Here is a 17,278-nt window from a genome sequence, read left to right as displayed (position 1 = left end):
CTATAGAACAGGGATAAGAGAATCTTTTTAATACATGGTGCTGGGTAAATTGGATATCTATATGGGAAAACATGAAATCTGACCCATACTCCTTGCCATAATCAAAAATCAATCCCAGATGAGTTACAGATCTAAATGTGAAGGGAAAAACAACAAAGTTTTTAGAAGATAAAATAATCTGGACTAAGTAAAGATTTACTATAGAAGTACTGAAGAGAACAATTAATAAACTGGACTCAAGACACTATTAAAAAGATCGAAAGGTCAAGTCTTAGAGCTGAAGATAATATTTGCAACACATATAACTGAAAAAGGACTTGAATCCTGAATACATAAAGAATCCCTACAAATCATTTTTTTAAACCCGCAGATATTCCAACAGATAAATAAGAAAAAACACTTGAATAAGTACTTCACAAAAGACACTATCCAAGTAGTCAATAGGCAAATAAAATAGTGCTGAATTCATTAATCATCACAGAAATATATTATAATCACAAAGCAATACTACCAGGATGGCTAAAACTAACAATATCAAGTACTAGGGAGGACATGGAGTCAAGGAAACTCCCATATAGTAGTAGTACAACTGTAAACTGGTACAACCACTTTGGAAAACTGTTTGGCATTATCTAGTATAGTTGCATACATGCAAATGTAATAACCTAGCATTCCCAGTCCTAGATACTTCAGAAATACATATACATATTAGCAGAGAGATAAACACAAGAAAGTTCATAAGAATATTGTTCATAATAGCCCCAAATTCGAAATAATCTAAATGTCCATTAGCATAAATAAATGGTGTATTTATATAATGGAATACTATGCAGCAATAAGAGAAGGAACTACAGCTCTATGCAACAACACATATGACTCAAAGGTGTAGTATTGCATGAAATAAATTGGACGCCAAGAATATATACTGTCAAAAAAACTGACAGAACTAATCTGTGCTAATATAATATTAATTTTGAGAAGAGGTACCGATTAGGAGGGGATATATATGGGGATTCTAGTTTACTTGTAATGATCTATTTCTTGGCTTGGGTAGTGAGCACATCAGTATATTCATATGTGAAAATTTAAGAAATCATATACTTACTATTTGTGTTATACCTCAGTGAAAACGTTTTAAAATGTAATATTTTTGGAAAATGTTATAAATTTACAAAAAATCAAATTTCAGGGATTATTTTTTCCCTTTTAAGGCTAAAATGCACAAAATGATAAAATAAGTGATATTCCATGGTAGGTTTATGCACCTCAGTGACAGAGATCAATGTTTCTCCCAGCTTAATATAAGTTTTAGATGATGTCTAATAATATACTTGAAATGATTTGAAGTAAGGTGCTGGGTCAAGCAACACTCTATAGAAATACAAGACATTTTTAAATCTGTTGCTATATTTCTACTTCTACCCTCTTTCCAAATCTCCAATGTGCTTTTAAATTTAGAGCCACAATTACTTAGCAATTTTTGATAATAAAGTTTTGTGGTAAAAACAAGGTTACTGCCCATTCTTCTTCATGTTAAATGACTTCATTTTCCAGGGAGTACACATCAATCAAAAATGAGTAGTAGAAATACTGTATCTCAGTGGCACATTTTCAATCTCTACATACGGGTACTATTTATTGAGTGCCAATTATATGTCATGTACTGCGATAAATGGTTTACAAACATTATCTTTAAAACAAATAACAATTGAGCAACAGAAGCTATTAATAGTCCCATTTACAGATGAGCAAACAGAGCAAGAAACTAATTTTTCATACAGCTATTAAATGACAAAACAGATGTTCAAATCTAGGTCTATCTGAACGTGCTTTCCATTCTTTTTGTCCATTCTTTCCCAATAAGTCTCTTTTACAAATTGTTTTCATCTATAATATTTTAAATGGGCATGCTTGCTAAATATTTTCCAGTGTAACTAGCAAGTCTATTCCGTAGCATATACTTCCATTAAACATACACATACACATACCCATGTATAAATCTGAAAGAATACATACCGAAGAAGAAAAAACAAGCCTCTTCAGAGGCTTCATTTCTTATTTGTAGAATTAGGGAAAACTTTGTCCCACCATTTTAGGATATTTTTACATTAGAAAAAAATTGCACATTATCTGTAAAATAGTAATGCCAACAATGGAGATGGCACTGTAAACCAGAAGGCAGAATGACTAAAGAAACTATTTGAAAATTTAACAATTATCTCTTCAATATCCCTCCTGCTCCAAGATTTGCTGTGGTGAGTTTTCCAAATGTTAATAACCTGGAAAAACTCAATGCCTGTAAGACATACCTCTTCTGAGTCTTGTGATTTGGTGGTTTCTTCATCCAAAACATATCGTCCTCTATAAAACTCCCTGATCCTCAGATTTAACTTTTCAGTTTCTTTTTTCAAGTTCTCGTAACTGGGCAGTGGTTTAATGGCTGTATCTGAGCCCATAAAAGGTAAAGACTCATCCAGGCTGTTCTGAGATTCCCTCCAGGCAAGGGAATGACTATCTGGATCTGAGATTATGTCATCTTCATCAAGTTCTTCTTTAACCAGAGAGGCTTCGGGTTTCAGACACACAGAAGCATAATTCTGGCCATACAAAAACTTCAAAGTTTCTTCTGTCTTCCACTCAAACAAAGTCTCCTTCAAAATTTTAAGTAAGTTTCTCTTTCCAACTTCAGGACACATCTGCACTGAGCCAGATACTGACCTAGACACTTGGTTTGATTTGGCAAATTTTCTCTTAAAATGCTCTGCACTTTTCTTACTTATGCCTACTAGAGTTATTTCTGACCTACTGTATTTACTTTCAGAATTATCTGAAGCTTTTAATCTTTCAGGCAAAGTACTATTTGAAGAATTCTCAGTAATTACTTTCTGTAAAGGAAGTTCACCTGTAGCAGCTTTCTCCTGACTATCTAATTTGCAATTGCCTAACTGCTCAGTGACATCTACTACTGTCTGTTCTTTGTCTTTGTGTATGGAGTTAGCTTTGTGACCAGCCTTCTTTTTCATTATGCTTTTCTGGTGCAGCTGTGGTCTAATACTTGTTGAACTTGGTCTGTTTCCTGGTAGAATGGAGGAAACAAAGTCTTGCTCATTATCACTGCTACTATCACTATGAGTGCTGGAAGAACTAGATTCATATTGCTTTTCAAAGTGGCTAGGATTGTCTATATCTGATGTTTTAATGGCTTTACTGCATAACTCTACTTCTATTCCAGAATGGCCACTGTAAAATGAAAGAGAAATAAAATAATTAAATAATAAATAGCAAATAAAAACCAAAACAACAGGAAAGTAAAGTACCCCATAGTATTTATACATTGTAACTTTCAAGGTAATAATTTTAATTCCCTAGGTAAAACCGTGTTTACAGCTTCTGATATATAAATTTCAGAAGAAGCCTATAATTTCATCATATCTATTAATAATATATTTTTTGATATAGTTCTTCTTCTTCCTTCGTCTTTTTCCCCCAATTATTTAAAAATTGTTACAAGAGTATAACAAAAATTTTTTTAAAAACTTGATAATGCTATCCTACTGCAGTAGTTGGATTTGCCTGTTGTTGCAAAAATATATATATCAATATATATGAAGTATATATTTTTATGTTTATAATACATATATTTTATAAATATATATACTTCATATATATTGATATAAATACATATAACATAAATTTATATATATGCTTATTTTATATATAAATATATGTACTTAAAATATATATGTAGTATAGTATGAAAAATAATATTAAAAAAATATATTTTTGAGATAGTCTCAGTGTGTTGCCCAAGCTGGATTGCAGTAGTGCAATCTCAGCTCACTGCAACCTCTGCCTCCTGGGTTCATGCGATTCCCCCACCTCAGCCTCCCAAGTAGCTGGGATTACAGGTGGGTGCCAACACGCCTGGCTAGTTTTTGTATTTTTTTTTTTTTTTTTTTTAGCAGAGATGGGGTTTTGCCATGTTGGCCAGGCTGGTCTTGAACTCCTGACTTCAAGTGATCCATCCACCTTGGCCTCCCAAAAGTGCTGAGATTATAGGCATGAGCCACTGTGCCTGGCTGACCTTTTTGTTTTTTATTTTTGTATTTTACTTTTTAAAAATTTATTCGAGATGGAGTCTTGCTGTGTTGCCCAGGCTGGAGTGCAGTGGTGCCATCTTGGCTCACTGCAACCTCCACCTTCCAGGTTCAAGTGATTCTCTGCCTCAGCCTTCCAAGCAGCTGGGATTACAGGCATGCACCACCATGTCCAGCTAGTTTTCGTATTTTAACAGAGATGGTATTTCACCCTGTTGGCCAGGCTGGTCTTGAACTCCTGATCTCAAGTGACTCACCGTCTTGGCCTCCCAAAGTGCTGGGATTACCGGCTGACCTTTTTTAAAAAAAGTTTTTCTTTTGAAAATTGTGGCTGGGTGCAGTGACTCACGTGTGCCTGTAGTCCCAGCTATTCGGGAGGCTGAGGCAGGAGAATTGTTTGAACCCAGGAGGCGGAGGCTGCAGTAAGCAGAGATTGCACCACTGTATTCCAGCCTGGGTGATGTAGTGAGACTCTGTCTCAAAAAAAAAAAAAAAGAAAATTTTATTACTGGTTTCTTAAATAAAAAAATTACAGGAATTGTGTTTAGGTTTGAAAAGATAAAGTGATAAAAATAAATGGATAAATTCTCTAATTCTGGTTGTCATACAGAAAATTCTACAGAATGAAAATCACAGGAAAGTCATAGCATAAAAAGTTAGCAAATCAACAATTTTCAATAAAAGATATTTAAATTTGAAAATCCAGAATTACAACAGCATGCTAACAATAAAAAACAAAAGTTGTCTCCGACTATGTTCTTCAATTTTCAGATTCAGTTTGAATAAGATGAAGAATTATGAAAGAATGAATGCAAGAGTAGCTTCATCAATACAAACTTGAAATAAACAAGGATGCCCTCAAGCATAGACACATATCAAAACTTTAAAAGATCAGGATGAAAAACACTCTAGGTCAAGAAGTATGCTGTGGGAAAATGTAAAGGAAAAAAATATATTTAAAAAAAAGGTGAAAGCAAGGTCGTGGATGGGAATGAAGAAAAAAGATGAAAACTTAGTTCAGAGTTAGATACCATCTTTTAGTTAGAATCTAGCCTATATAGCCATGGTGCTGTCTCTTGCATCAGAAGAAAAGTAAAAACAGGTGTAACTTCAACAAAATTAGAACAATTTAACTTTCATGTATTTCATACTTCCTCTTGGAATTTTAAGGCAATTATATGTTTTTATACTAATCTGAAGGTATAAATTAAAGATATACATCAATAAATAGATATCTCTTATTTGTGCTCAATGCCCTGACTAGGGTAGTGACTACTAACTAGGAACATTTATTCTGAGAGTTAAGGGATGTGTTTTGAGAGATGGCCATGGTCAGGCAAACAATACCATGAGGAAAGTTGAGAAAAAAAATCACAACTTGGAAGTAACTGACATATTACTGGTTTTGAAATCCTATAGGACTATAATAACCTTTCAACAAATGTAATAGGCACAATCTAGTTGACGAAGCACAGTATCTGAGATGGAGGCTGTATTTGTGTCATATTTCAACAGGTTAAATTAGATTTCCTTGGTAGGAACAGCTGTACAATAAATCATACAGGTCAAACACATCATCTTACCATCACAAAAGAAAAAGCTGAACAGGTCAAATATTTCTTTGTGTGGGCTAGAATGGGACACTTACATAATGCATCAGCACAGGAAGTCCAAGAGCTCATACCACCTGGTTCACGCCTAATGTTTCTATTAACATAAATAAATAGATGGTAAACGATACTGATTCAACCATACCTTTGTCCTTCCTTTAGCAGTTGAAAATCGGGATGCCTGTAACAATACAGAAATAGAAAACTGAAGGCAAGTGATATGTCAAATATTTTCAAGTTTTTATTAAACTTCAATATGTATAGTAGAAAATATAATTAAAATTAAAAATAAAGAGTAATTAAAAATAAAAAGAATAATTAAAATATTCATTAAAATTTTTTTTTCTTTAAGAAAAAAATTAAAGGACAAGAAAGTACTGTGAAACTCATCAACAAGAAATCTAGATTAGTCTCACTCTGATTTGAACTTCACTCACTTTTCAGGGCTAAGTTCAAATTCCACCAGCCCTATAAAGGCTTCCTTGACTAACTTGGACTAAAGTAAATCCCTTCTCTAAATTCCAGAGTCATCATTGTCTGTACAATGTAACATATTTAATCATGTACTCCTTTATGGCCTACTACTAGAACCATTAACTAAATGTTTAACTTTTCATATGTTTTAGTCTGGTTCCTTAACTAGACTATAAGCTTCTTAAAGGCAGAGATTGTTTATAATTCTGTTGGATTTCCTTTACATGGTCATTAAGATTTTTTGCCTTAATTTCTGAGAAAGCAATTACATTGTAGTAGTAGCAACCCCCTGCTCCCTACTGCCTCCACCTCAGCCTCCCATAGTGCTGGGATTACCACTGTGCCCAGCCAACCCTTATAGTTTAGTAGAAGAAAAATGCATGTTCTAAGAGCTTTACAGGTATTGATCCTCATAACAGTGATGTAGCTACTAATATTATCCCTATGTTATAGATAAGGAAACTGAGTACAGAGAGAATAAGCAATTTGCCCAAAATCGCACAGCTAGTAAGTGGTGGAGCCAGGAATCCAACCCAGAAAGTAAAGCTCATAACTACACTGTCATTCAAGACAGTATGTGTTAAATGCCATGAGAGATGTATAAGCTGCTACAGGAAATCAGAGAAGAAAGAAAAACTTCCTCCTGAACCAATCAAAAAGAGTTGCAGAGAGGTGTCATTTCAGCTGGGCTTATAAAGATGGATATAGTCTGTATATAAAGGCATTTGAGGCTAATCCCATGAATCTCAGTCTGGGGTGTTACTCTACAAACCTCTCCCTTTTTTTTTTCCTTTCTTTTTTTAAAGTATGTAATCATGTTTAAATCTACTCAATTTCTTAGAAAAAAAAATAACAACAGTCGTTTGATCATACAGCCCCTCCTCATTTCATCATAAGCCTTCATTAAAGAAGTCTGCCCTCATCATTTTCAACTTCCCTATCTCCTATTCATTTATCAACTCTCTGTCTTCTGGAATCTGTACTCATTACTCCCCTGGAATGGCTCTCGCTGAGACCACCAATTACTATAAGACTGTTAATAGATATTTTTCAGTTTTTTTTTTTTTTTTTTTAAGGTAGAGGGAAAATAATCAACATGAAAGGGTATCTCAAAGGAGGCAGAATACAAATAAATCATAAAACAAGGCCCGGGAGAGAAAGTGGAATCAGTAAGACAAAGGAAGATACTTTATCAGCAATGAGGCAGAGAAATGAGAGCCTATATGAAGAAAATAATGTTGAAGAAGATTCTGCTGGATGCCCTCAATTGTTTCAGTAAAGTGGGTTAAGCTATCTACTATGATTGGTAGTTGGTTTAAAGTCTGAGAGTAGACAAGGTCTATCCTATAGTTACTAAAAAAAGAAAAAGGTGGGAAAAACATAGCAGAGAATGGGGCCAAAGGAATACAAAGAATGTAGGCTTGAATATCAGACAGACCTGGGTTCAAATCCCAAAACTATATATAAAACTAAGTGTCCATGGGTGAATCACTATACCACTCTGAGCCTCAGTTCCATCATCCATAAAGTGAGTAACATAATATTTCCCCAGGGATGCTATGACTGAATTAAATGAGATAGCTTATCTAAAGTGCTAATGGGCTTATTTGAGAACTTTCTCCAAAACATTCAGCAAGCTAAACATAGGAAAAAAGTATGACTGGAGCTTGGGAAGGTGAACATGGCAGAAGGTTAAAGGAGAAAGAATCTACAATGGTTTAATAGGACACTGTAATTGCTGACTGTAGAGCTCAAGAAAACAAATGTAACAGGGTCTGCCAACTCAGAAGAATAGAACTAGGCTAGAGATAGGTCAAAATGAGGTCACAAAGCAGACTCAGGAGTGATAGCTGCAGATTGAGATAGAGGTTGTGGTCAGAGACGGGAAGCTCTTACTTCAAGATCTTGGAGGCAGACTAGTTCCAAACAAGAATGAGGTCCAAGTGTGGCTGAATCAAATAGTAATCAAAATATATAAAATTACTGTGAATTATGAATGCAATTTAAAACAGCTTTATGAAACATCCCCTGCTATACAACTTATTTTTTGAGAATTAAAAGAAAATTCTATCTTTCAAGAAGGCAAGGGAAAAATCAGCATTAACTACCATATTCTAGGTGGATTGTTAAAATTGTGGTAAAATATACACAACATAAAATTTACCGTTTAATACATTTTAGGTATATAGTTCAGTAGGATGAAGTACATTTACACTGTTGTGCAACTATCACCACCAAGCATCTCCAGCACTTTTTCATCTTCCCAAACTGTCTGCTAGGTGGTTTTGGTTTTACACTTTATTTCATTTAATCCTCACACAATTTACAACTCTATTTTTATAGATGAGGAAACCAAAGTTTTGAGAGGTTAAATGACTTCCTAAGATCACATAGTTAACAAGTAGTAAATCTAGGATTCAAATTAGGCCAAGCTCTTTCCATATCCTGTTGCCTCTAATTAGTGTTAGAAAAAGACCCAAAAATGTTGTAAGGACCTTTGCTTAATCCTTTTCACAGGAACTCAATTACTTTACAAACGATTTTCCTCTCCTTTGTGTAATTTTTCTGAGAACTAGACTCAACATTGTTTCTAGATGTTAACTATCTTTTTTTTTTTTTTTTTTGAGATGGAGTCTTGCTGTGTCGCCCAGGCTGGAATGCAGTGATAAGATCTCTGCTCATTACAACCTGAGCCTCCCAGGTTCAAGCAATTCCCCTGCCTCAGCCTCCAGAGTAGCTGGGATTTTAGGCATGCACCACCATGCCTAGCTAATTTTTGTAACTTTAGTAAAGATGGGGTTTCACCATGTTAGTCAGGCTGGTCTTGAACTCCTGACCACCTGATCCGCCCGCCTTCCCAAAGTGCTGGGATTACAGGCGTGAGCCACCGCACCTGGCCAATGTTAACTATTTTAAAGAAACATTAACTACCTTCCCTGATCCCCAATGTATAAAGAATGGCACCTGACACTGAAATAAACTAGCTTGGAGTTTACTGAGGCACTAGATGAAAAATTCAATATGAAATTCCAGTTTGTTTTTGTTTGTGCTGTTTTAGAAAGAATGAAGCACCAAGTTACATTGCTCTTTCTTTTCTATCCTTTCTTAGATGAAATTCAAATTCTTTTTGTTTGAAAAGTGCCATTTCTCTTCCCATAATTTTTGTTGTCCTAGAGATAGTTCTGAAAGTTCAATTTAAAAAACAAAAATATGTAACCATCCTAGTTAAAGAATGTTTTTAAGCTGTTTCTTCATAAACATTTTCATTTTATTTTCACTAAGGTATAAATTAGATGGCTGGTTTTCATTTTAGCAAAATAAATCTAAAACTAGAAGTAGCTTATGCCAAAGAACTTAGTGGATATGTGTACATATTTATATGTATGTGCATATATATCACTTGGGATATATATGTTATACATAAACCAAATGAAGCAGCAGGCTACAATTCCCCTATGGTGAGAACTTTTCAAATATATTTTGAGACATGTTAAACCCTGTTTCAAAAAGCTTTTATTCTGTATACCAAGCAACAGAAGTGGCCGTTCAGGAAGAGGTTATAGTTGTTCTGCAGAGGTTTTTGGCTTCCGCACATCTGAGATTCTACTGTTTACTGCCAAGAAGCAATGTGTGAAATCCCCTACTCTGGACCAGATGATGGCGCTTTTAGCTCTGTCAGCATTAACCATTCACCCCAATTTTATTTTTAAAATAATAATTTGATTTTCAACATTTGTCCTTCTTTCTTAAAAATTTTAGGTTACAATTCAAGAGACTTCCCACCTTCAAAGATTTGTCAGAGCCTACATTTAGCCAAACAGGATTTATAACTGCAACTATACAATTACCTATATGACCACACTGTCTCAGAGCATCAAAACTCTATGTGGTCTGTTTCTGGCCACCAAGTGGGTGAAAAATTTGTAACTCACAAGATGAGAAGCATCATAGTACACCACGACCCAGACCATTCTAGGTCAATGTTTTGTCTCAAACAGGGTATCAGGAGACATTTTGTGAGAACGACTGTTACTCTCCATGGAATTACAGATATATTCCAGATATTTTTTCATACCTTAAACATCAGGAGCTAGAAAACCTACAAGGCCTTTTCTGACTCCAAAACCTTGATAAAAGTATGGAGGTGGAATTTATGAATTTGTCTAAATCTTAAATTTATTGAAACATCTATACCAATGAGGTATTGAGCTTACTGTGATAAAGATATTACTCTTATAAATTTTAAGGGATACTACTAGGTTTTGGTATTATAAAATCTGGTAAATAAATTTATATAAGCATACCTTGTTTAACTGTGCTTTCCTGTATTGTATTGTACTTTGCAGATATTACATTTTTTTTACAAACTGAATGTTTGTAGTAACTGTGTCTGCCAGTCTATCAGTGATTTTTCCAACAAAACGTGTTCTCTGTGTCACAGTTTGGTAATTCTTATATTTCAAATTTCATTATTATTATCTGTTGTAGTAGTATGTGGTAATTTTTGATGTTACTGGTATAATTGTTTTGGGATATCATGAACCAAGCCCACATAAGATGTCAAACTTAATTGATAAATGTGTGTGTTCTGACTGATCCATCAACCAGCTGTTCACTCATCTCTCTCCCTCTTCTAGGCCTCCCTATTCCTTGAGGCACAACACTATTGAAATTAGGCCAATTAGTAACTTTACAATGGAAGACTCACTGAAATTGAATACTGCTTTTCCTTTAAGATTATTATTATTATTTTTTGAGACTGCAACATCACAAGACCTCTATCTTTCTGAAAAGCTAAATTTTTCTTTTTTTTTTTTTTTTTTTCTTTTTGAGATAGAGTCTCGCTCTGTCACCCAGGCTGGAGTGCAATGGCATGATCTTGATTCACTGCAACCTTCGTCTCCCAGATTCAAGCAATTCTCACACCCCAGCCTTCCAAGGAGCTGGGATTACAGGCATGAACAATCATGTCTGGCTAATTTTTTTATTTTTAGTAGAGATGGGGTTTTACCATGTTGGCCAAGCTGGTCTCAAACTCCTGACCTCAGATGATCCACTCACCTTGGCCTCCCAAAATGCTGGGATTATAGGTGTAAGCCACCACACCTGGCCTTTTTTTTTTTTTTTTTTTTTTTGGAATTTATTGAGATGGAGTCTCATTCTGTTACCCAGACTGGAGTGCAGTGGCCCCATCTTGGCTCCTGAGTTCAAGTGATTCTCCTGGCTCAGCCTCCCAATTAGTTGGGATTACAGGCATGTGCCAAGAGTTAGGACCTTGCTCTGGATTAGGCTTTTGCTTAAAGGAATGTAATAGCTGGTTTAACCTATTTCCAGACCCCTAAAACTTTCTCTATACCACCGATAAGGCTGTTTTGTTTTTGTGTTCACTGGACTAGCATTTTAAATTTCCTTTAAGAACTTTTCTTTTGCATTCACGACTTGCTAACTGGCAAAATAGGCCTCATTTTTGGCCAATCTCAGCTTTTGACAAGCCTTCCTCACTGAGCTTAATCATTTCTAGCTTTTGATTTAAAGTGAGAGATGTGTGACTCTTCTTTTTACTTGAACACTCAGAGGCCATTGTAAGGGTTTTTTTGTTGCCGGTTTTGTTTGTTGCATTTAGTAATGCATTTAACATCTGTGCAACTGAAATGGATCTCATAAGAATATTAGATCACAGCCAGGCGCAGAGGCTTATGCTGGTAATCCCAGCACTTTGGGAGGCTGAGGTTGGCGGATTACTTGAGGTCAGGAGTTCGAGACCAGCCTGGCCAACATGGTGAAACCCCATCTCTACTAAAAATACAAAAATTAGCTGAGTGTGGTCACGTGTGCCTGTGGTCCCAGCTACTCAGAAGGCTGAGACACAAGAATCACTTGAACCTGGGAGGTAGAGGATGCAGTGAGTTGAGATGGAGCCACTGAACGGGGGAGGCAGATGGTGCAGTGAGCCGAGATGCGCCACTGCACTCCAGCCTGGGTGACAGAGTAAGACTCTGAAAAAATAAAAAATAAAAAGAACATTTGGGATTCATGGGAGGTCAAAATATCAACATTAGCAGAATACTGAGGAAGTTGATTCTAACTCTAATGGATGACTTTGAGGGGTTCAAGGCTTCAGTAGAGGTAGTCACTATGGAATGGTGGAAATAGCAAGATAAGAATTAGAGGTGGAGCCTGAAGATGTAACTGAATTGCGTTAATCTCATAATCCATGAATGAAGTTGCTTCTTATGGATAGGCAAAGAAAGTGGTTTCTTAAGATAGAATCTACTCCTGATGAAGATGCTGTCTACATCATTGAAATGGTAATACAAGATTTAGAATATTCCATGAACTTAGTTGAGAAAACTGACTTCAATTTTTTTTTTTTTTTTTTTTTGAGGCAGGGTCTTGCTCTGTTGCCAAGGCTGGAGTGCAGTTGTGTGATCTAATTCACTGCAACCATGAACTCCTATGCTCGAGTTATCTCCTGGTCTCAGCATCCCAAGTAGCTGCAAGGACTATAGTTGTGTGCCATCACACCTGGCTAATTTTCTATTTTTTAAACTTTTGGTAGAGATGGGTCTTGCTGTATTGCCCAGGCTTGGTCTCATATGTCTTGCTTCAAGTGATCCTCCTGCCTCGCCCCCCGCCAACAATGTTGGGATTACAGGCATGAGTCACCGCTCCTGGCCTGACTCCAATTTTGAAAGATGTTCTACTGTGGGTAAAATGCTATCAAACAGCATCTAATGCTACAGAGAAATCTTTAGTGAAAGGAAGTCGATCAGTACAGCAAATTTCATTGTTGTCTTATTTCAATAAATTGCCACAGCCACCCCAAACTTTGGACACCACCACTCTGATAAGTTACCAGCCATCCACATCAAAACAGAACCCTTCACCAGCAAAAAGATAAATTCTGGCTGAAGGCTCAGATGATCAGTAGCATTTTTAAGCAATAAAATATTTTAAAATTAAGATATGTACATTATTTTTTACAGATATAATGCTACTACACGTTTAAAAGACTATAGTGGAAACATAACTTTTGCATACACTGGGAAACAAACAAAAAATCCACTATTGCTTTAGTATAGTGGTGGTCTGGAACCAAACCTGCAGTATCTCCAAGATATGCCTGTACTTACTAGCTTTCACAATAATGTAAGAGAGACCAAAATAGGTAAAATTCAATATTCTGTTTCCAAATCATGTGTAAGGTCATGGTATCCTCAATGATGCCACATTCAAATTGTTCAGGACATGCTCTAAAACATCCCTGGTTTTTCTTCGTAATTTAAAAGCTTTGATATATCCTTTATCAGCCTCCATTTTTACAGACTAAAGAGATCAAATTATTAAAGTTAGGAAATTTATTCAAAATTCTTGAAACAGACCTTTCTACAAGGTAGTAGGAATTTTTCTAGTCTTAAGCTAACTTTAATTTTCATCACTTTAATAAATATTTCCTTGTGTAGAAAACTTTCTGTATGGTAGCAATGACTAAAGACACAATTGGCTTAGAACTGCATGTCATTAGAACCAAAGGGAACTCAGAAGTTAAATGCAACTTTTTCCTTTTACAAATGAGGAAACTGAGACTTAGTGTTGAGAAGTGGCTTTCCTACAGTAAAACAACCAAAAGCCTGAGCTAAATCCAATAAAACAGTGCTCTTCAAACTGCAGATCAGGACCAATTAGGTAGGTTGCTGTCAGCATTTTTAAAAAGCAACAGAGTAGAAAATATCAGAGGCATTTCATGTAGTAAGGATACTGTTTCACAGAACTTTTTAGTTATATGCATATATGAGATCATAATGTAAAATGCAATTATAGTGGTCAAAAGTTTGGAAGTCATTGCAATAAAATATCTAATATTTTGAGTGGATTTAACAATTTATTCTTAGTCTCACTCTGTCGCCTAGGCTGGAGTGCAGTGGTGTGATCTCAGCTCACTGCAACCTGTGCCTCCCGGGTTCAAGTGCTGCTTCTGAATTAGCCTCCGAAGTAGCTGGGGTTACAGGTGTGTACCACCATGCCTGGCTAATTTTTGTATTTTTAGTAGAGATGGGGTTTCGGCATGTTGGCCAGGCTGATCTTGAACTCCTGACCTCAGGTGATCCACCAGTCTTGGCCTCCCAAAGTGCTGGGATTACAGGTGTGAGCCACCATGCCTGGCCATAAAAATTTATTCTTATTTTAAAATTATGATAATTAAAATTACTATTGTGATACAGTTTATCATGACTCATTGTAAGCTAATAAAAATATCTCTGCATTAAATACTACATGCCACTATTTAGAAGCAGCAATTTTTTCCTACCTAAAAGAAGACTGGCTCAGGACATTGCATCCCAAATCATATGTGAACAGACTTTCTTTAAACTATCACATTTCTGTAGCATTTAAATGTGCAATAGCTAGACAAGCTTTTTAAAATATCAAATTCTAGAATTCTGATCCTGAGCACAGGTAAAAAGATGTCTCTGAAAAAACAGTGACCTCTAGTGGATTCATTAAGTAGCATGGACATAATCCCTGCCCCTAAGAATTTGGAAATTAAGGTAAATGCATCCAGATATAAAAGATACTGATATGGTTATAAACTGACAAGTGTTATATATAATTAAAGGCTATGGTTAAGCTACACAATGAGGCAAATGCATACATATATTCACTGGTTTCTTCTTATCAAGTGGAATATAATGAATAGAATCCTAGTCTCATACAGATCTATCAGTAGTTTAAGAAATACACTTAATGAAGGGATTGGATTAAATCTAAGGACCTTTTTACCTTTTAATTATAATTCTTTCTTCTTTAATTCATTTTGTATGCCAATATCAAATTCTGCTCAAAAACATTTGATGGCTCCCCAGTACTTGAGGGTTTACCACACTCAGCCTGGCCCTTTGTTATTTACCTGTTATCTTTTATTGTTTCCCAAAATATACCCTTATTTCAAGTGGGCCAATGTTCAATATCCCAATCCATTCCAACAAGATTATTTTCTCAATTTTGCTCACAGTTTCTCATTATGCAATATCCTAACCTTGCTAATTTATAGGACAGGTCCCTATAAAAATCAAAGCAAACTTGTTTAATTCATGCTCTACCATCCAGTGACTGTTAAATTCACATGCTGGATTTTATATTTGTATATGTGTATGTGTGTAGCCTGCCAGGTACTAAGCACTTACTGCACAATTTGAATGTAAATTAAGTCAATTCATTAAAGGCCCTTTTTTATTTTGAGATGGAGTCTCACTGTGTCATTAGGCTGGAGTATAGTGGCACAACCTTGGCTCACTGCCACCTCTGACTCCCAGGTTCAAGCGATTGTCCTCCTCAGCCTCCCAAGTAGCTGGGACTGGAGGTGGGTACCACCACGCCCAGCTAATTTTTGTGTTTTTAGTAGAGACGGGATTTCACCATGTTGGCCAGGATGTTCTCGATTTCTGGACCTTGTGATCTGCCCACCTTGGCCTTCCAAAGTACTGGGATTACAGGTGTGAGCCACTGCGTCTGGCACAAAGGCCATTTTAATTATTTTTTTTAAGTGAGGTAGGGAAGGGTATATAGCTAAGGTAGAATTTCAAGAACTGCAAATATAAAGTAAAAGGGCTCAAGTTTTGGGAAAAAGTGAGTGTCCTGAATACAGGATGGTAAGATTTTAGGCAAAAGTTAGAGGAAGAGCTGTTTTACTTCATTTTATTTATTTATTTCATTTTTGAGGCAGAGTCTCACTCTGTGGCCCAGGCTGGAGTTCAGCAGCATGATCTTGGGTCACTGCAACCTCCGTCTCCCAGATTCAAGTGATTATCCTGCCTCAGCCTCCTGAGTAGCTAGAGTACAGGTGCCTGCCATCACACCCAACTAATTTTTATATTTTTAGTAGAGACAGGGTAACACCATATTGGCCAAGCTGGTCTCAAACTCCTAGGATCAAGTGATCCACCCACCTTGGTCTCCCAAAGTGTGGGGATTAACGGCATGAGCCATTGCACCAGACTGGAAGACTTGTTTTAAATTAGCTGAAGAAAGTACCAATAACTATTCTTGAAGAAAACAGAGATGGCAGGAAAAGTGGTTTGATAAATGGTTTTGAAGCAGTTGAGGTAGATATGAGGATGGCACAGAAGGTTAAATTAAAGATGTAGAGAATATATCTTTTGAAGCAAAGTTAAGGATAACTTGAGGAAACACTGGTTTCAGTGGGGAATAAAATGTTTCTCTCAGAGGACTGGGAAAGTAATGGGCAGCTCTAGTGACAGAAATGTTAAGAAAGGAGAAGGAGAGTAAGTTGAAAAGTACTCTTAGATTCCCAGTCATGTCGAACAATGCCATAGTCTTTTATTTTCCCGACAAGAAAGCTGACAGGCTGGTGGTGAAATGATGAACAATTTAGTCTTTGTTATGTTTAACACAATTATCAAAGGCCACACAGTGTAATGTTTTCAATATCCTAAACCACACAGGATTGGATTGACAGACAGAGGCGTCTGCCATCACAGGTGCTGTCGTCAGTATTATTGATGTTATTTGAATTGAGAGTGGTATCATATTGCCTCATGCATCAGGAAAGACTTGAAGGTTTTTGGCTTTTTTTTTTGAGGCAGAGCTTTTTAGTTAACTTGCATCTCATTATGTTTAGGTCATTAGTTTATTTAGCATAGTTCCTATCTTACCACAAGTAACACCGCCTGTGGTGTTGTAATGTACTCTTTCAAACATGAATTTATTTTGGGAATTATCTCATTAAGCCTTTTATTGGAATTTCTAGGCAATACAGTTTAATTACCACAATAATTTTTGTTATCTTTATATTATTAATCTATTTCACCCTCAATAATAAAATTTTGTTGACTTCAGCATCTAGTAAATCACTGCAAGTATTTAAATCATTTCCCAAGGGGCTAAACTCCAGCATTGCCCATAAACTTTTTACAAAAAAAGTTAATTTTTAATTGTCTGTCTTTAAATTGATAAAATATTGTACTGATTTGTATAAAGATTAAATGAATTAGTAACCTGAACTTTCTAACCTTCCTCACAGCAGAGTTCACTTTGATCCCAAGACCCAGTAACTTCTGAAAATATTTAACATTCTTC

At 35.8% G+C, this 17,278-nt stretch overlaps 1 protein-coding gene across 5 annotated transcripts in view; it reads right to left on the bottom strand.

Moving 5' to 3' along the window:
* RPAP2 (RNA polymerase II associated protein 2) overlaps positions 1-17,278 on the bottom strand; it is an 87,255-nt gene that overhangs the window by 60,794 nt on the left and 9,183 nt on the right. For 3 of the 5 annotated variants that reach the window (XM_032247885.1, XM_032247888.1, XM_032247887.1), the window contains 2 exons: positions 5,853-5,888; positions 2,310-3,240 (listed from right to left, as the gene is read on the bottom strand). In XM_032247885.1, the coding sequence (XP_032103776.1) occupies positions 2,310-3,240; positions 5,853-5,888 (967 nt within the window). Of the gene's footprint in view, positions 1-2,309; positions 3,241-5,852; positions 5,913-17,278 lie in introns of all 5 variants that reach the window. The other 2 variants (XM_032247884.1, XM_032247886.1) reach the window with 1 other exon arrangement.

The sequence above is a fragment of the Sapajus apella genome, unplaced genomic scaffold, assembly GCF_009761245.1.
Source record: "Sapajus apella isolate SASKATOON/1434 unplaced genomic scaffold, GSC_monkey_1.0 scaffold64, whole genome shotgun sequence".
NCBI classification, from domain to species: Eukaryota; Metazoa; Chordata; class Mammalia; order Primates; family Cebidae; genus Sapajus; species Sapajus apella.
Note: the sequence above shows the minus strand (reverse complement) of the source record. Positions and strands in the feature narration are given on the sequence as shown.